At 37.9% G+C, this 20,000-nt stretch overlaps 1 protein-coding gene across 3 annotated transcripts in view; it reads right to left on the bottom strand.

Moving 5' to 3' along the window:
• Positions 1-1,691: 1,691 nt before the first annotated feature.
• Positions 1,692-20,000, bottom strand: part of LOC144968172 (uncharacterized) — a 35,079-nt gene continuing 16,770 nt past the window's right edge. For 2 of the 3 annotated variants that reach the window (XM_078906210.1, XM_078906221.1), the window contains 13 exons: positions 11,904-20,000; positions 11,566-11,689; positions 10,693-10,891; positions 10,065-10,373; positions 9,190-9,337; positions 8,250-8,754; positions 7,622-7,878; positions 7,267-7,454; positions 5,933-6,189; positions 4,277-4,497; positions 3,188-3,335; positions 2,507-2,667; positions 1,692-2,022 (listed from right to left, as the gene is read on the bottom strand). The exon at positions 11,904-20,000 is cut by the window's right edge and continues 270 nt beyond it. In XM_078906210.1, the coding sequence (XP_078762336.1) occupies positions 1,882-2,022; positions 2,507-2,667; positions 3,188-3,335; positions 4,277-4,497; positions 5,933-6,189; positions 7,267-7,454; positions 7,622-7,878; positions 8,250-8,754; positions 9,190-9,337; positions 10,065-10,373; positions 10,693-10,891; positions 11,566-11,689; positions 11,904-20,000 (10,755 nt within the window). In that variant the 3' untranslated portion in view covers positions 1,692-1,881. Of the gene's footprint in view, positions 2,023-2,506; positions 2,668-3,187; positions 3,336-4,276; positions 4,498-5,932; positions 6,190-7,266; positions 7,455-7,621; positions 7,879-8,249; positions 8,757-9,189; positions 9,338-10,064; positions 10,374-10,692; positions 10,892-11,565; positions 11,690-11,903 lie in introns of those variants that run through there. The other variant, XM_078906232.1, reaches the window with a different exon arrangement.

Here is a 20,000-nt window from a genome sequence, read left to right as displayed (position 1 = left end):
TTAGAGTCTGATGTATTGGAGTTACAGCGCTATAATATACGTTTTCAGCATTATCTCAGGGTCAGTAAAAATGACAGTATAGTCAAACGATTACAGACAAGAGTTTAGATGCACTTAAAACTCTCACGATAATAAATAAGACTTGGGTACTAGTTCAAATAGAGAGGTGACAAATTAAGATTCAGACACTGGTGTAAGATAAAGATCTGAAAAAGTGTGTATGAAACAGTGCCAGATAAATCAAGAAAGAAAAATTCAAGTGAATACGAACCATTTCAAAAAATTCAGTCTTCCTCGACAGTCAAGTTTTATTCTTTCTTGCTTTGTCAGGTACTGTTTCATACCATAGACAATATGGCAGACACACCTCTTTAGATATTTTTCAAACAGAGAAATGGAGTCGTTAAGGAATTTATTTATCCTTGCGTATAGTCCTTGCAGATAGTCAATAGAAGACATAATAAATTTGTTATGCACAGTATCCACTAAATTTGCTCAAGCACTTTAGAATGAGTCTCAAGTCAGGAGCAACACTTAGCATGAAGTCAATACATGACTAGGATAAGGCGCTTTTACAAATATTTTAGATAGAGATACCGCTGTTGCTCACCAGGTACTCATTTTACTCTTGAGTATGGTGAGAAAATGTGAACTTTGCGCCACCCACAGCAGGGTTTGAACCAAAGACCAACCGATCACATGACAGTTCCATGTCACTAGATCGCAAAGGCTTCAAATTAATATCAGAGCAGGGCTTCTATCAAAAGGAGTACTCTCGAATGCTAGTAACGTAAGAGATGTACAAAATTAAAAAGCATATAAGGTATTATTTTTTAAGAGAGGGAAAATATATAATATATAAACCCATCTGACTTCTGGCCTCTCAGCAACATAAACCAACTATTCACATTTATAATCTGGACACAAAGACACCTGGATAGAAGAGGTAGCAAGCATGTTGAGCAATGAAGAAGCCACGATGCCAGGAGGCCGACGTTCCCCCGCCCTAAGGGTATTGCACCCAAAGTTTCCACCACAAAGTTTCCGCCCTAATGGGAGTTCTATTCGAAGTTCCTGCCTTAAAGGTTATTTCACCCAAAGTCCTCATGGAAGGTATATTTCCGGCATTTTGAAACGGGCCCAAAGAGTAAAAAATTGGAACATACTTTACTTCAGCTAATATGTTATTTGAGAAATAAAAACGCCAACGTGCATGTTATATTTCTTCTTCTTCTTCTTCTTCTTCTTCGTTCCCGTCACGTCACATGGTCAGTCCGGTCTGGTGAATGAAGCCCACAGTGGTCCTGAGGTCGTCCTCACTTCCGTACAGCTTCTTTGAGTATGGGGTTGGGTCAGGCCAGAAGTTCCTTCTCAACTGGTTGTACTTTGGACATTCCATTAGGACATGATGTCCATTTTCATTTTCAAGTCCGCAGTCACATTGTCCAGAGGCACCTGCTCTGGACATCCTCCACATATGTTCCTTTAACTGGTTGTGTCCAGTTCTCAGTCTGAAGATGATGACCTGTTCCTTTCTGTCGAGCACCTTGATTGGGTATTCACCAACTGGCAAAGGCAGGCAGTCGCATGCAGCAACCCTCCCAATGTACTCAACAGGAGAAATTAACAAAATGGCCAAATTTATCCAGTCTCAGAGATGGAGAGAGAAGCACCCAGAATACAACATGTTATATTTGATACCTTAACTTTATTCCTACAAAAAAAAAAAAAGATTAATGAAGAACAATTTCTAAAGCTTTAAAAAATATTAAAAAATTTTTTTTTCAAACAATAAAAAAAACATAATCTAACTAATAAGCTTGTCTTGTATCATTGTCCTATAGGTAATATCAATTCCTTAAAGATCCAGGGAGTCAGTATTTATTGTCTGAAGTGTTTGATCTTGTACTTCCGGCCCTTTTTGCGGTATTTCTTGGAGGAATTGAACTTGGACAGTTGTTCTTTGATGTCATCGGTGGTTTTGTTGCTTTCAGACTTGATAGGCAACATTTCAGATACGGTCTGAAAAGACAAGATTAAAAGAAATTAGAATTGAGTTTGATGATAATAAACTTTTGTAACTTATGTATCGTCAATTCGTAATAAAGTATATTTAGAAATTGTGCAAATTAACAGAAAGAAAATTGTTGCTTTAATCGATTAAAATCTGTCTTCATTATCTTTCTTCATATACTAGCTGCATATATCAAACAAGAAAGAACTCTTATTGACGTGTACTACTGAAATAGAATAAATGAGACAAGAAGTTTTGTTTAACTGTTTGATGTTGTTTTTATTTTACATGATCTATCCCTATAAAGGAAGATATATTTAAGCGAGTGCCACTCTGGGTCGTAGTAAGAACAGTGAGGTAGGGACATATGACTTTCCCGATCCACAGGACGCGGCTGGTAGAATGAGTTAAATCAGTGAAAAATGTACTGTAGAAAATGAGTATACAATTTTTTTTTCAGATTATTACTCTCTCTATGTTTTCAATACACACCTCCACAAGGTTGTCCCATGTTTTTCCATTGGGCAAGTAATCGTTTGCAAACTTTTCGACTTTGGTGATGAGTGGGTTCATGTTCGGGACTTTGTCGAGGCGTTTGAGAGCGATTGGCAAGGGAATCTCAGCTTGGATCTCTCCTTGTTCCGGATCCCACACTGCAAACGTAAATAAATCAAAACACTTAATCAAATGTCAAATTCAAATCAAACTCTTTATACAGCATTAGAGAAACTGAGAACTATGCTTCACCTTTGGGGGAAATTGTTTAGGCGAGTTCGTCGGTGTTTTAAAAATCTGCGACATCCGAATCAAATTTTTAACATAATTGAACTCGTCCATGATTCCTTCTCAAAATTACATAGTTGCAAGCATTCTCTACGATTCCTGCTATATTTCTCCTTTTTCAAAATTGACGATGAGGATTGTTCATTCAAGAATGAATGTTCTTTTGTGACAATTAATCATGGAACTTAAATGATATGACAATTCAGTCACAAAGCGCTACAATGCAACCCTAAATATTCCTTCAGAATTTAATCTAATCGACAGGTCTCTCAACCATTCACTTGTGTGCAAAAAACATATACATTGTCTGTAATTAGACAAAGTTGTCCTCAACAGCGTATAATAATGTGTTTAAATCTCAGCGTGATGCAAATAAGGAAACTGCAATACCTGTGATTGGGCTGATGAAGGTGTCCTTAACATCTTCAGAGTATTCTCTAAACTCTTCTTCAACAATCTTTTTCAATGTTTTAATAATACTCTTGGCATGTTTCTCCCAATTTTCTTCAAGTTGCCAATAGTTGTAGGCCCAAACACCCTGTGGGATTAGAATTAGAAAGGAGAGTCTCTAGTTGAGGTTTCTAAGGAAGTAAACATAACTACTTAATCTTAATAAAAGTAATCTTTAATACTCTTCAGTGAGTTTCCGACAGCTCAGTGGATAGAGGACTCGCTGCAGATACAACGGAACAGGTATCGATGCAGCGTGCAGTCGATTTTTTTTCTAACACTCGGTCCCCACCCGTCCACCCAGCAGTGATTAGGTCAAATCTGGCCGAAAGTACTCTACGACAGACCAGAGTCATATCCAATGTGAAACAAACAATTGCGATTTTCCGTTTAACCTTATCGAAACTGAAACAAACTCTGGCTTCATGGTCTGATGACTGAATAAATATTTATAACTCTCTCCCAGCGGGATTCGGTTTTACTGTAACCTGATATGATAACTTACCGCTTTTACCAAGCCAGCAATAACAGTAATGCAAATCGGGCTGTGAAGTGGTATACCTTGAAACCCAAGTTGCATTGCCATCGCTGCTTTCTTGGTTAAAACAATGGGTCCCATCGCCTCAAATCGGTTTTATGCCCTGGCATGTTAGATGCTTGCACAATAAAATACATAAACTTCACCCATGTGTGATGTAATGTAATGTAATGATTAATTTACACAGCGCACAGAATCCACAAAGTGCTTATAACGCAACACAAAACGTAAATACTGTTATTGCTGAAAGTGTCCCTGAATTACTGAGATCGGGGGCGTCTTTGATTTCTTTATCTAATTTGTTCCATACTTTTGGGGCCACGCAAGAGGCCATTCAAGTTTCATTGAAGATTATAAAATAAATTTAATTTGATTTAAATCACTACACCTCTATAGGTCTTAACGCTCTGATTAATTACTTTCCTTTAATTTGGAGTGGTAATCCCCTGGCTTGCTCTAGGGCTTTTACTTCTTAACTACTCAGAACATACCTGTTGGTAAACTTCATTTAGGCCTTCTTTGACAAATGTGGCATTGGCCCTGTCGAGCATGTCCTTCAACTCATCGTGGAATTTAGAGCTGATGTTGTAGATGGCATTGGTGTATTGCTCGGGGAGATTAAAAGATGAAATGTAAGGAGAGATGTCCACGTTGTTGATCTGACCTATTTGACTAGACAAGTAGTCGACGTATGTGGCATTGTAAATGGTGTCTGTGGATATAGAAATGGTGAAATCCAATCAAGCTCTTGATAATATATTGTGAATACAAAGCTGCTAGGAGGTTTGGGCTGTCCAACCATGTGGTCTTGTGGTACGACACTCCTATTCGGATCGGACGGTCCAGAATACGAGTTCACATCTGAGCGGCACATAGTTGAGTCATGGAAAAAGACTCTATACTCACATTCCCGCACCGTACTCAAGTGTAATATGAGTGCCTGGCCATTATCAGCTTTGTCTCTGTCGGAAAAATTGTACTTGTGTAAATGTCGTGGGGGGGGGGGGGGGGAGGCAAAGGTGGTAAACCAGAGACCGTCCAATATAGAGATCCTCCTATGCTCCAGATGGAGTTAAAAGGAATTAGTCAAGCCTACATGTCAAGAGTTGTTGATGGGTTGGGACCCTTTGAGAAGTGCTTTGAGCACGTTTAGTAGATATGCTAAATAAATGCTCAAAAAATGCTCGAGTTAAAGGCAATGTTTAAAAATGAATATAACAGTTTCAACAGAAAAAAAAAAGAAAAAAAACTACTTACACGGAAATTTTCGCCATCTTCTTCCGGCCTGGACATGCCGAGAGCTTGAGCCCGAAACATTCCGTTTTATCTTAGTATTTTGTTCTATGTTTCATCAGGGAATGGGAGGTGATTCTAGTTTAGATCTTCTGGAAATCACTTTGCCATTGACCGGTGTTTTATTACAAAGGATAGCAAGCAATCATTTATATTCTGTTCGCGCTAGAGAAGGCTATATAAAACCTTGTCTCTTCAGGCCTTGAGTCTCTAAAGAAAATATCTATACGTTAAGAATGAGATAAACTTTCCCAACAAACAATATCAATTAATTAATGTTAATAATTATAGCACCATGTTCTATGATTATCCTTTTGGTGGACAACATACGTCATTATGCATAACGGACTACATGTGTTTGTACAGTATTATATTTTTGGACAAAGATAACATTTTTGGGACCCTCAAATATAGCGTCCGTCCCGGAAGGAATCAAATCTTACCCAGAGGCTTATTATCTTAATATCCAGAATATAGTGCTTCAAGCAGAGGAGTCAGAAAAGATCTGAAAGCTTTACTATGGGGCAGCAAGAGATGCAACATAAATCACGAATATATTTAAACGGAAAATTGAAGCGCAAAAACTGAAAAGAGACATCCTGAAATATACTCGTATATTGTAATCAGTATAGCTAACTGCTCCTCGGTTGTGACTGGTAAAATAATGTCAAATAAAGGCAAGCATCACGGAGACTTATGTGTCAGCACTTAAAGTCTTTAGATTGATAAGGGTGAGGACCGTTTGCCCCATGAGCAATAAAGGCAAAGAACAAGAAGCAGATGTCTGGTGCCAATCGCATTCTGAATTCTGCCTATATAGGACTATCATATTACATCTAATACAAAAAACTTACCCATTGCCTTCTGTCTAACGGCCATCACGGATGCTTTGTATTCTTGGAGGACCTGATTAACCTCAGCCATGTACAACTCAAGGGAAGCGAGAGATTTCATGGACTCAGACACCAGCCAGGCTGATGATTGAGCCACAAAGTGTTTATATTGAGCACCGGCTTGGAAACGGCGCATCTCGTACAGGTTTTCTCTCAAAGAGTTGATAAGCTGGGTGTAGGTCGTAGTGTATTCTTGGGTCAGTCTCTCCATTTTAGCTCTGTGAAAAATGAAATGTCACAGTTTTATAAAAAAATAATTTCTTTGCCCTAAGTTTAATCAAGCAAATGTGATCAAGTTTGATATCTCAGAAGAGATACGCTAAGATATAAGAACAACAGCGAAAAATTAAATAAATGAATGAATAAACAAATAATGATATCACTTCTACTACTACTACTACTACTACTACTACTACTACTACTACTACTACTACTACTACTACTACTACTACTACTTCTACTACCACTACCACTATTACTACTACTACTGCTGCTGCTGCTGCTGCCGCTACTACTACTACTACTACTACTACTACTACTACTACTACTACTACTAGTACTACTACTACAACAACTACTACTTCTACACCTACTACTACTACTACTACTACTACTACTACTACTACTACTATACTATAATAATAATAATAATAATAATAATAATAATAATAATAATAATAATAATAATAATAGTTGTTGTTTTATTAACATAACGTAACATATGGTATAGGGCAAAATAGGATAAATTCCCTTAATATTAATAGTAATGCTATAAACATATTGATAAAAGATTACAATAATGATACACGTGGTAAAGATAGTATTTCAACTTAAATGTACTCATGTATATGTGATGTACAAACATGTATTTTTAACCGTGACATGCAAAGCACACACACACACACACATACACACACACACAAACACACACACACACGCACGCATATGTTTTTGTTTTTTGTTTGTTTTGTTTTGACATGAGTCAATTATATCTTTTATGATATTTTCTTTTCACATTGATAATATTGAATATCTATATTATATATTGCTACCCACCAGTTATTAAAGATATCGGGTGCATAACAAATTCGGTGGAATAATACATATCTGGTAACAAAATGGTTTTATCTAGATTTTAAAAAGATGTTAGATTATTTGTTACCGTTAAGCTAGATGCGTTATGTTAAACTGATATCTACAATCGTCCATCGTTTAGTGTCATAAGTAATCGAGATGTAAGTATAATTTGTTATAATTTTGATATAATTGTATTTCGAAATTAGAATAATACTCACTTCAACATAAGAACTCCCTCTCTCATGTTTTGGATGTAAACGTCATTGTTGGTATACATTGCATTCAATCCATTAGAGAGTTCATTCATTTTCTCGGCGACAAGAGCGAGTTCATCTTGCAAAACATTGATGAATGGCTGAAGTTCTTGGCCCATTTCATTGACGATGGCAGAGTATTTACTTGACAACTGGAATCAGTAGGATATTAATATTATATGCGTATAAATATTGATTGAGAACACAATGATAATTTAATTTTTAGAGTAAAACATTAGATTTTTAAAATAATGAAATGAGTGACTTAACTCTTCTAATACGACAATAATATTGCATATGTTGAGAAATAAATACGAACCTCTTCAGCAAATTGAGTGTTGAATGAAGAAAAACCAAGAATAGCTGATTCAGACATCTCCATAAGTCTGGGCCAGGCGTAGGCCTTGAAGTCCTGAATCATGTCAGGTCGCCATGTCAGACGAGTGTGGAGCAGACGAGAGGTGTTCAAACGGACGGCCATCAATGCTTCCTGTTGATCATAGTCTGGGGTGTGACGGGTAAAGTCAACACGGAAGGCAGAATTGTTGGGGTATTTGGCCCCGAGGGTCATGATGTCTAAAACATGATAGAAACAAAGTGTTATGTGGATATTTAATGAAGAACTAAATATGAATATTAACTAGTATCTTGATTCAAAAAATAATAAATAAGTGTTAGTAAAATGATATCTTTTGAATTGGAAACACATTTTTACTTTTGCCACCACACTCTGTATGATGTACAAAATAAAATAAGTAGAGGATCATCGATTATATATTAACCTTTCAAATGATTCTCATTTACCTTGGTACAAGAGGCAGAAAAAAGAGGAAGAGAAAGAGGGAGGAAGAGAGTGTATGAGTGTTTGTGTGGGGGGGGGGGAGAGAGAGAAAGAGAGAGAGAGAGAGAGAGAGAGAGAGAGAGAGAGATGTTTAAAAATTCCATACCAGCATCAATGAAAGTATTGATGGCGAGGGCCCTCTTGACCTTATCAACGGTCATGTCAGAGCGGAAAGTTTCCTTTCCATTGATCTTGTTCATCAGACGCATCTTGTATGGGGTCTCGCTGACAATATCTCCAACAACTTCAATGCTAAGGTCTGGGTTGAAGACCTGCACACTGATTTGTTTCTTAAGCATGTTGATTTCACTGAGAAGAGCCAAGTTCTTCATTTGTCTCTTGCTGGTCAAGTAGTTGGCAGAAACTCCAAGAGTCATGCTTTCCTCAGAGCTTCCAATGTGGGAGTTCATGGCAATGTCCACGTTGGTGTAGGCGTAATTGAGTCCCAAGGCCAAGCTGTAGTTAAAATGGCTATTACGGGTAGAAATATCCTCTAGTTTGGATGTCAGAGTGAGGGTCTTTCTGGGATCTTTGGAGTAGGAGATGTCGGTCTTGGTGTCGAGAATAACACGGCCGGTGTTCAATATTACTTCGCCGTCAATACGGATTTCCTAGAGATGAGTGACAAAGAGTCGAATAAAGTTGTTGTCATGTGAACATTTACAATTTTATACTATTTGTTGTTAACAATCTAAATAAATGATATAACAAAAACATTAGTACTATTGAAATTACTATTATTATTATTATTATTATTATTATTATTATTATTATTATTATTATTATTATTATTATATTATTATTATTATTATTATTATTATTATTATTATTATTATTATTATTATTATTATTATTATTATTATATTATTATTATCCTTATTGATTATGATAATATTATCATCATCATCATTGCATTTTATTAAAAACTACGAAGCGTGAATTTAATGATTTTGTCTCTAAAGAGACTCGCCTCTTTTTTTTTTATTTATGACTTCGATAGACTTTTCGTAAAAGGTCAAAGAAGCGAAATGCCATAAGGCTCTAACCTTTCTCAAAGAGGGCATGCTGAGGGTGATGTCTCCTTTCAGATTGTCTCCACGACGGACATTGGTCTTGACACCGAATTGTTTGGTATCGTCACGATCAGCGTCCCAACTAAAGGCAGCATCAGTGGATGCCATGGCAGAATTTTCACTGTGAGGACGAAAGGCAGATTAGTGAAGATTAACATTACCCTACTCTGGAAAAAATAACACGTTTTCTAAATTTTTGGCCATAAAAATTGGCCGTCAAATATTCGTCGCTTAAAATGACTCTCATCTTGTCAAAAAACTCAAACCAGGGACTTAGTTAAATTACCAGGTTTGAGAGTTTTTAACAAGACGAGGGTCATTTTAATCAATCGATATTTGAAGGAAGAGTTTTCTGGCCAAACATTTAAAACGCGTTTTTTTCAGGGTACGGCAGAATAGACATGGGATGAATTACATATATTATATGACTGCCATCAATATCCTGATGATGTTTACAAGGAACCGAATTAATTAAAATGAATGTCTCTTACAATATGTGATCCACCGCGTCATTCTGGTACTTCGTCGGATTGAATTAGCTGAAGAAAATTTACTTTAATTCAAAATGATCAAAAAAATTTTTAATCAAAGTGTTTGCGATATAAATATAAAACATAACTCTTCAATGGAGGGATCTAGTTCAGTTTAACTTGTAACAGTTGAGCTTGAATTGTAATGTTAAACATCCGATTCACACCGACATTATGCCGTTTTGCGACGATAATCACATATCTATTACGTGAATCACTGATTTAAAACATTATGACAAATAATCACAAGCTATGGGAATATAAATTGTATCATAGCCATGTTGTAATTTGTGTTGAGTATTCAAAAATTGTATCTACCTGTAAGATCCCGTCAAGCCAAGAGTTCTGGTTGGCAGACCCAGTTTGAAACTGCCATCAACGATCTGCTTGCCGCGTCTGTGGTTCTCATTAACATTGACGTCATAAGACACCTTGCTGTCATCATCAGAATCCCAGTAAATGTGGCCATTGCTCAAGATTTGAGAGGATTTGTGGGAGAGAATGTTGACCAAACCGACCTTGCGGGAAGCATAAGTCACGCTGATATCAACGTCGTTTTCCATTTGGTAACTGTTAGTCTGGTCGCTGAATGTACTCTGGATACGGACATTGTTGTCGGCTTCGTCTCTGCATAGTGAAACAAAAGGGGAAAAAGTCTCATTGTAAAATTTAACTGATGAAATTCAGTGTGTAGACATTATTGTAGTAACAAGAAATAATCACGAGGAAAATTTGGAGAGATATCAAATTTTAGATAAAATATTAGACAATGCATTCTTGTTTTTGGATTTACAAGAAAATGCAACAACGGTTTAATATTGAGTAAATTACTCATTACAGGTAACATAAACGTTTTCTATTGTTTGTCTCATATCAAAAATTCCACTCGTGTATGAACTAAAATGAGTTCATCTATGTGTTATCCATTCAGATATCTAAGGTTTACCTGTTCCAATTAGCAAAGATCTCAGTTTCGGTGGTTCCGTCGTAGCTGGTTTTGCTGGCTGTGTACTGCATGGGCCAAGGCTGTCTGACAATCAACTCTGCAGTTTTCTTGTCGTTGAAGTTGAGCTTGACATCATAATCCAGAAGGTTGTCTCCATTTAGATCGAAATTCATTTTCTGAGTATAGCTCTCCCTTTCGGCTGCAATAATAAAAGCCACCACATTTCTGTTACCATGTTATATAATATCAATTTTGGAAAAAATAGATGAGTTCAGAAACCCCCCACCCCTCCAACCCCACTAAAAACAATTGTGTGGTGTTTGTCAGTCCCGCGAAAACTGAAGAGCGATGGATTTATATGATACAGGAAATCCATACGGAGATAAAATTTACTCATAAATTATGAATTTTATTTTAATTTATATGTAAGACAATGAGACATAAATAGAAAAAAAATATTGATCTCACATTCTGAATAGAAGTATGTAATGCAATTTTTAAAAACCGCACATGCTGTCCAAGAGAATAAGTTGTGGGCCAGAATATATCCCAAAAGAAACAATAACAAGATACACGAAGCATGGCTCATCATATAAACGCACTTTGCAACACAACAATTTTTGCAATAAACAGACACAGACACAATAATCAGATTTTAACACCGATCTAGCTCCAAACATTATTAGCTTATTAGATAGATCATCACCAAAAACTCGAGAGATAGATATATAGATAGATAGATAGATAGATAGATAGATAGATAAATAGATAGATAGATAGATAGATAGATAGATAGAGAGAGAGAGAGAGAGAGAGAGAGAGAGAGAGAGAGAGAGAGAGAGAGAGAGAGGTTGTGGTTCATCATCGACGCACCTGATTGGTCCATCTGGATATTTACACTGCGAACGGCAACGAAGGGTGTCGAAATACAGACATCAGCATGTATCTTGTTCTCATTCCAGCCATCTTGTTTGCGGAAAGTGCTATCAAAGGCAACCTGAGAACGTTTGAAATCACTGAAGGTTAGTTGATTTTAATTTAGACAAAGTTATCAGTGTTTCTTTTTTTTCAGTTTCATTTAGAAAATGGTGGCGATTTAGATGAATTTGATATTATCATTTTATTGTTATGATTTGATCACATACATTTTCATCAATTATACTCTGTTGTTATAAATTCGCTATAGATTAGTTAACTTAATTCACACCCACCTGTCGTCCACTGGTCCAGCCAAATACAGCATTGGTCTTCACCTCACCAGCCGCATCAGAGTTCTTCAGTTCAGCTTTCAAGTCATCAAGTCCCTCAAAAGAGGTCTGGAGAGAGGCAGCAGCAGACATGTCCATCACAGCATTGTATCTCAGACTTGCTATGGCGTTGATGTTGTTAGTGAGAGGAGATGACAGGAAACCTGTTGTCTTGAAGTTGGTTGAGTCGCCTTCATGAGTAAAGTCAACCTCAACATTCTGGAAGTTCTGGATAGGAGTTCTGATCTTGGTGGATGCTTTGATCGGTTCAATGGAATAGTCCAACTCCGATGTCATAGAGAAAACTCTACCTTGGCCCAAGTTCAAGGAGCTGCTGGTCTCGTACTTATTGTAAGAACTATGGAAGGTAGATGATCCTTGCATGATTTCAAATCCTCTGAATGGGGTCTTTACAGTTAGAGTGCCATCAAAGTTGGGAGAAAATGTGGATTTTATATCGCAACTCATCTTTTTTCCATCAGTATAGGTTAAAGCTAGTAAGCCCTCCAGCTCGCTGGAATCTAATTTATGTTGATATTCAGCTTTGGTAAAATCAAAACCAGGTATCGGAGTATTCACCTCAAGGGACCCATCCAAGTGATCAGCGGAGTAAAAATTCAGTTTTCCATCGGCTGAGTAGACAGTTTCACCATAGTTAAAAATATAGAGAGCTTCGTAGTTAGGAGCAGTCAGATCTAAAGCGCCCTGAACTTTGATAACATTGACAGGGGTGTTGAATGTGATCACAGCATCGTAGCTTGGAGAATAAGTGACTCTTATGTTGCCGTTTAATTTATTTCCATTATTGTATTCTAATGAGGCAGTTGTGCTGATGCTGTTGGTGTTGTCTTCGAAATTTACCTCAGCTTTGGTGTTTTCCATTCCATTGAATGGAGTAGTCAGTTCAAAAGAAGCATCGACACGGCGCCACATGTATCTGTAAAAGCTGGCTTTGCCAAAGATATCTCGTCCGTCCATATAGTTGACTGTACCCTCAAATCTAAACTGATCACTGTCGCCAGAGTGTATGAGGCTCATGCCAATTTTGTTGAAGTTATCGAATGGAGTTCCAATCTTTAAGGAGCCAGAAATGTCTTCAGTGGCATCAAAGTTACCGTCCAAAGTAAACCTGTCACCATTTCCAGGGGCCATTTTACATTTCAGATCATATCTGGGCCAGGTGTTATCGAGAGAAATAAAAGCCTCTATGTCAGAAGAGAAGGGGCTGGTGACGGTGAAAGAGAATTCTGGAGTTGGCTTGATTTTGCTGTAGGCATTTATAGTAATTCTTTTGTTATTTCCGTAAATGAGATTCGTGATTCCCTTGACAATTCTCTTATTGGTGACATATTTGGTTTCAATACTGGTAAGTTCATATCCAGAAAATGGAGTGATAATTTGGAGAGAAGCATCACTTCCTTTTTTGCTTACTGTAGCTTCAGCTTTTCCGGAAATAACTTGTCCGTCCATATAAGTAATTCTGCCTTCAGTGTTGATGCCATTGGATTTAACTGTGTGGTGGAAGCTAATTCCAACATTCTTAAAGTCTTCAAGAGGAGTGGAAAAAGTCAATACACCAATATTATCGTTAGACAAGTCAAGAGAACCATCTAAGGAAATAGAGCGGCTTTCTCCAGCATCGAGTTTGCCTTTGACAGCATATCTTGGCCAACTGTTTTCGTAAGATCCAGAAGCCATGAATTGTTTTTTGGGAAGTTTCAATGTAACTGTGAATTCAGGTTTGGGAGAAAATGTTGCAGACATATCATATGTGACTCTTTGAGAGTTACCGTATTGGAGGGAAGACAAACATGTGAGGCTATCTATTTCCGCTTCATGTCTATATTCAAATTTAGTGAATTCAAAATCCTTGATTGGTGTGTTCAATTTGACAACTGTCCCAATGCGACGGAAGAGATGACGATAGAAATCGATTTTGCCTGAGAATTCTTCACCATCACTCAGGACTAATTTTCCTTCACAGTTCAATTTGTCAACAGTTCCAACATATTTGAAAGAAAGACCAATATTCTTATATCCCTCAACAGGTGTATTGACAGTAAGGTCTCCTGTTAGCTCATCTTCATTTTTAATGTTCCAAATGATTTTGGATATTTTTGCACCATCTTTGCCAATGAGTTCAACGTCTAAGTTATCCAGTTGTCTTTCTTTGTGCACACTAAGAGAAAACTGGTTGCTCCCAACGTCTTGAAGATAGTACATCATTTTACCTTCAGCATCAAGAGTTTCTAATCTCTGGTTAAGATAGGCTTCTCCGGTGATTATATTACTTTTTCCTATTTCTGCTCTTGCCAAAGTTTTCAGATTACTCAAATCTCCATTATGATCCAGGGTTAACAGAATATGTGGAGCCGCAGTGCCCTTGCATTCAAAGGAGGAATGGATCTTTTGATCGTTACGATCATTCTTAATTTTCAACTCGGCCACTTTGACACCATTTCTTATTAACTTTCCGGTAACCTCTAGGTTGTCCATGCTTCCAGTCTTGCTGTAAATAACATTTCCAGTTCCGAAACCCGCAATGCTTGTGTCAAAGGCGGCATTTCCGTTCAGGCCAGTGGTATCAGCATCGTATTTATTGTTCAATTTTATGTGCAAAGTTTCTAAGTTTTCAAATGGAGTCGTCAACTCTGAGGCAAATTTGATATTACTGAAGGAGTGAGTGGTTAGTTCCAATTTGCCATGGATATCTTTACCGTCCATGTAGTTGATGTTGAAGCTGGAAGTAAAGTCAGACAAATTACCTGAATGAGAAATCACCATGCCGACTTTTTTGAAATTGTCAAAAGGTGTCAAAACTTTAAGTGTGCCTTCAATGTTTTCAGTATTTTTCCAGCTTCCAGCAACATCAATAGTTTTCTTGTTATAACTGGCAGATCCACCAAGACGAATGTTATTCAAAGCCCCAGATCTAGAAGCAGACAGTTTCACTTCATCATTGTTAAATTTTCCAGTTATGTCTATATAGCAATTGTCCATTGGTCCATTCTTTTGAATGATTATGGAAGCTGTTTTCTTACGTTGGCCTGGTAGTATGACGGTAAATGATCCGTCAGCAGAAACAGAATCATAGCTTCTCTTCATGTTAGCATCAGCGGATATAATGTTGTTTCCAATCTTGCCCGTGGTCTTTGTATTGAAGTTGAAGCTATCTCCAGAATGGTCAATTCTAAAGTACATTTCTGGGGTAGCAGATGTTTTTAGACTGCATTTGCTGTGCAATTCAGAGTTGTGCATGTTATTGATCAGTTTGAGAGCAGCTATATCTTTGCCATCGGATGATACTGATCCCTTCACGACGAGATCGTTGAGATCACCGGTTTTGCTGTACATAACACGTCTTGTTCCAAAACCAGCGATATTGGTGTCGATGGTGACATTTCCGTTCAGATTTGAAAAGTAAGTGTCATGCATCTTGTCAAACTTTAAGTACAGAGTTTTGTAGTCTTTAAATGGAGTCATAAATTCAGAGACGAAATGGATATTGCCATGGGGATAGGCGGTCAAGTCCAGTTTGCCGTTGATATCTTTACCGTCCATGTAGTTGATGTTGAAGCTGGAAGTAAAGTCAGACAACTCGCCGGAATGAGAAAACAACATGCCGACCTCGTTGAAGTTGTCAAAAGGTGTCTGAACTTTGAAGGTACCCTTGATGTTTTCAGTATTTTTCCAACCTCCAGTAACAGCAATAGCTTTCATGTTGTAGCTTGCAGATCCAGCAAAACGCATGTCATTCAAAGCCCCAGACCTAGAGGCAGAAAATTTAACCTCATCATTGTTAAATTTTCCACTTACATCCATATTGCAGTTGTCCGAAGGCCCATCATTTTGAAAGGTGATGGAGGCTGTGTTTTTCCGTTGGCCTTGCAATTTGTATGTGATAGAACCGTCAGCAGAAATAGAGTTATAGCTTCTTTTTATGTTAGCATCAGTGGAGACCATATTCTTTCCGATTTTACTTATGGCCTTTGTTTTGAAGCTTAAGATGTCCCCGGAATGATCAATGCTAAAGTAAATTTCAGGGGTTGCAAGTGATTTCATACTGCACATGCTATGTATTTCTGCATTCTGCATTTTGTTGGTCAATTTAAGAACAACCAAGTCCTTGCCATTGGACAAAAGAGATCCCCTCAAGTCGAGGTCGTTGGCGTCACCAGTCTTGCTATAAATAATTCTTCCTGTTCCAAAGCCAGCGATGTTTGTATCGATGGTGGCATCTCCATTCAGGTTGGATGAGTAAGTGTTGAATTTGTTATTAAACTTGATGTACAGAGTTTCATAGTTTTCCAATGGAGTCATTAACTCAGAAGCAAATTTGATGTTGCTGAGGGAGTTGGCGGTAAATTCCACTTTGCTGTGGATGTCTTTACCATCCATGTAGTTACCGTTGAAGCTGGTGGTGAAGTCTAACAAATCACCAGAATGAGCGAGTGTCATGCCTACTTCATTGAAGTTATCAAAAGGTGTCAAGACTTTGAGGGCACCCTCGGTGTTTTCAGCATTTTTCCAGCTTCCTGTAAAATTAATAGATTTCCTGTTATAACTGGCAAATCCACCAAAACGCATATTCTTCAAAGCTCCAGACCTAAAGGCAGACAGTTTCATCTCATCATTGTTAAATTTTCCAGTTACGTCCATGTTGAAATTGTCTAAAGGCCCTTCCTTTTGAAGGGTAATGGAGGCTGTGTTTCTACGTTGGTCATGCAATTTGTATGTGATAGAACAGTCCGTAGAAATAGAGTCATTGCTTCTTTTTATGTTAGCATCTGTGGATACCATGTTCTTTCCAATCTTACACATGGTCTTTGTGTTAACATTGAAGTTATCTCCTGAATGATCAATACTAAAGTAGATGTCTGGGATGGCAGCTGATTTGATACTGCATATGCTGTGCATTTCAGTGTTCTGTATATTATTGGAAAGTTTAAGGACAGCCATATCTTTGCCATTGATGGAAAGTGATCCCTTCATGACGAGGTCTGTGAGATTGCCAGTTTTGCTGTAAGAGATATCTCCTGTGCCTAATCCACCAATGGTAGAAGTAAGTTCAGCAGTCCCAGAAATTTCACCGGAGTAACTGTTTCTCTCGTGGCTGACTTTGATAGAAGTAAATCTTAATTTTTTGAATGGTGTTGTCAATTCGCTTGAAAGTTTCATGCCATTTTCATTGGAAAATTCGACTTGGCCTATAATGTTCTTTTTATCCATGTAGTTGATATTTACGTTTGAAGTAAATCCAGTGTTGCGAGCAAAATGAGAAAGAGTCAAGCCACAGTTCTTAAAATTGGTGAATGGAGTTTTGACCAGTAGAGATCCATCAAAGCCGTTCTTTGTTTTCAGAATTCCGCTGACACTGATGTCGTCTCTGTTGATGCTGGCAGTTGTAGTGAAAGAGACATCATCGATTAAACCATTCTTGGTGAAAGATACTCGAGCTGTATTGCGTCCTTTGTCTAATTTGTATTTGAGGACGGCGTTACCTTTGGCATTATGGTCACGGAAACTGAGAGACGCAACTGTATCTATATCAACTTTACAACCATAGTTTACTTTAAACTTGTTCGTAAAACTGTCTAGGAGACCAGAGTGGTCTACGGAAATCTTGAATGCATCAGTGCGGGGTGTCATAAAGTTGAAATTTGTCTTTAATGAATCTTTCATCACTTTGTTGTTAAAGGCTGTCTGAATCTTTTCACCATTAATGATGACTGTAGCACCGCTTTTAAGGTTTTTCATGTTGCCTTTCTTTCTAAAAGACACATCAATGCTTTCCATGCCCTGGATGGGGCTAGAAAAGGTGAAAGTACCAGTTGTGGTATAGCCATTTTTAAATGAAGCATCAGCAACAATGTTTTGTCCAGCAACATTGATTTCCCCATGGGAATCAAAGTTATACAGTTCCCCTTTATATCTAATTGAGATTTTGCTACTATCATCGCCACTGAAGGGAGTTTTAAAAACAAGGTCACCCGCTATATCTGATGTCCAGTCAGCATTCAGGTCAGCTTCAATCTTTCTGTCGGATTGATATTTCACTTTGGCATGAGATTTAATAGATGAGTCAGCCACGTTGTGTTGGATGGACAGTCCGATACCATCAAACTGTGGATAGGGAGACCGGAATGTAGTATCGAAGGAAAGAGGAGATCCAAAGTGGTAATAGCTATCAAGGCTGAATACTTGACGTGGATGATATTCGGCTTGGATGTGAGATTTTCTCGCATCTCCATCATTTGTGCTGGAGGTGGAGAGTTCAAAGTATGGGTAATTAACGAATGGAGTATCAAGACGGATCTTTCCATTTATTTCTTCCTCATATTGCCAGTTCATTGATCCGTCAAATTTGCCAATGCTTGGGAGAAGTTCAAAGTCAGCGGTGGTATCAAATGCGTAGGCATTGCCGTTAAAGTTCAAGCCAGTGTTCAAAGACTTAACATGTTTAAAAGGCGAGGACAGTTGGAGGCGGAACATTTTGTTTTGATCTTTATTTGAGATGCGAGATTCTATATCAATGTTCTGTCTCATGCCATAATTCAAATTTATGTTTGATACGATCTCACCTTTTTGTTTCTTGTTTGAAGCCTTTATTACAACATTACGGATGGTACGTGATGTCGTTGTGATTTTAACGTTGAAATCAGCGTTGTTCCATGAAGCTAAGTTAAGACCTCCCTCCATGGTGCCTTTTATTTTAGGATTCCATTGCAACTCAGCACTGGTGGTCATTGGGTAGCTTTCATAGTTTGTGCTAAATTTGCCACTCTTGTCATCATGGAATGGAGAAGCGATTTTGAAGTCAAAGTCATGGCTGTTTTGTTCGCTCTTGTAGTTGATAATGGAAGATGCTTTTTTGGTTGATCCTTGTCTTAAGAAAACGACACTATCAATCAATCCAGTACCGTGCTTGTGGTCAATATTAAATTCAACATCACGAGCTGGATGCCATGGACTCTTTATTTTCAGGAGTCCATTGACGTTTCTTAAATCTGACAATTTGTGGGATCCTATCAAATCAACCATCAAATGATTTTTGTTCCATTTAGTACTGAGAGAGGATTTCACTGTAGCATCTGTGTTCTTGTGATTCCAATGAGTAGCAACTTTTTGCTTGTTCAGGGTGATCACAAAATCGCCGCTTGTTTCTCTTTGCCATCCATCCCCGGAGTGTGACATCGTGAGATCATAAGCGTAGACTTTGTTATTGTGGTTGAATTCAACATTGCTGTTGACGGCTCCATCACCGACACTGCCTATATTGGAGGCTGTCAAGGATACTGACTCGACATTCTTGATTGTTGATTTTAGACTGATGTTGCCCTTATAGCCATTGTTTAATTTTTGACCTTGAATGGAAAGTTTGGCCGTCTCTTTATCAAGAGCTCCAATGATGACGGTTTTCAAGTCGGAGTCAAATTTGTGTGCGATATCAATCTCAGCATTGCGGAATCCCTTGAAGGCTGTCTTGACTTTTCCATTTATGTTAAGATTATTCAGACTGATTGGTTTTTTGACAGTAATGGTGGACATGATCTGGTCTGACTTATTTCCCCACATTAATTGTCCATTGACAGCATGTTGAGATTTGCTCATGCCGTATTTGACAGAACCAAGAAGGTTCTCGAACTGCGCAAAGGGAGAACGGAAATTGACGTTGCCTCCTAAGCTTATGGATCCCTTGGCAGATTTGTGGAAGTAACCTCCCTCAATGGACATTTTCTGGTTCTTGTCATTATCAGCATCCCATGCAGCTTCAACTTTTCCTTCGTATTTGCCTCTGTCTTTGCCTCCATTGACATCCAATGTGATGCGCCTCTTCGGGTGAATCAATTCTAAACTTATTCTTGCACTTGGAGCCTTGGAGATCTTAGAAATAGTGTTGAATCCGTAAACATCTTTTCCGCTTTTAACTTCCCCAGAGGCAGCGAAATTCATCCTGTTCAAGTTGGTAGAGACACGAATTGTTACTGGTGTCATTCTGTGCATCTTTAAGTTGGCAACAACATCATGAGCATGAGATTTAGACATCTTGTAAACAGTTGA

The sequence above is a fragment of the Berghia stephanieae genome, chromosome 1 (genome assembly GCF_034508935.2).
Source record: "Berghia stephanieae isolate SIO BIC M18660-M18661 chromosome 1, UCSD_Bste_1.3, whole genome shotgun sequence".
In the NCBI taxonomy this organism is placed as follows: Eukaryota; Metazoa; Mollusca; class Gastropoda; order Nudibranchia; family Aeolidiidae; genus Berghia; species Berghia stephanieae.
This window is presented reverse-complemented; position numbering and strand designations above follow the sequence as displayed.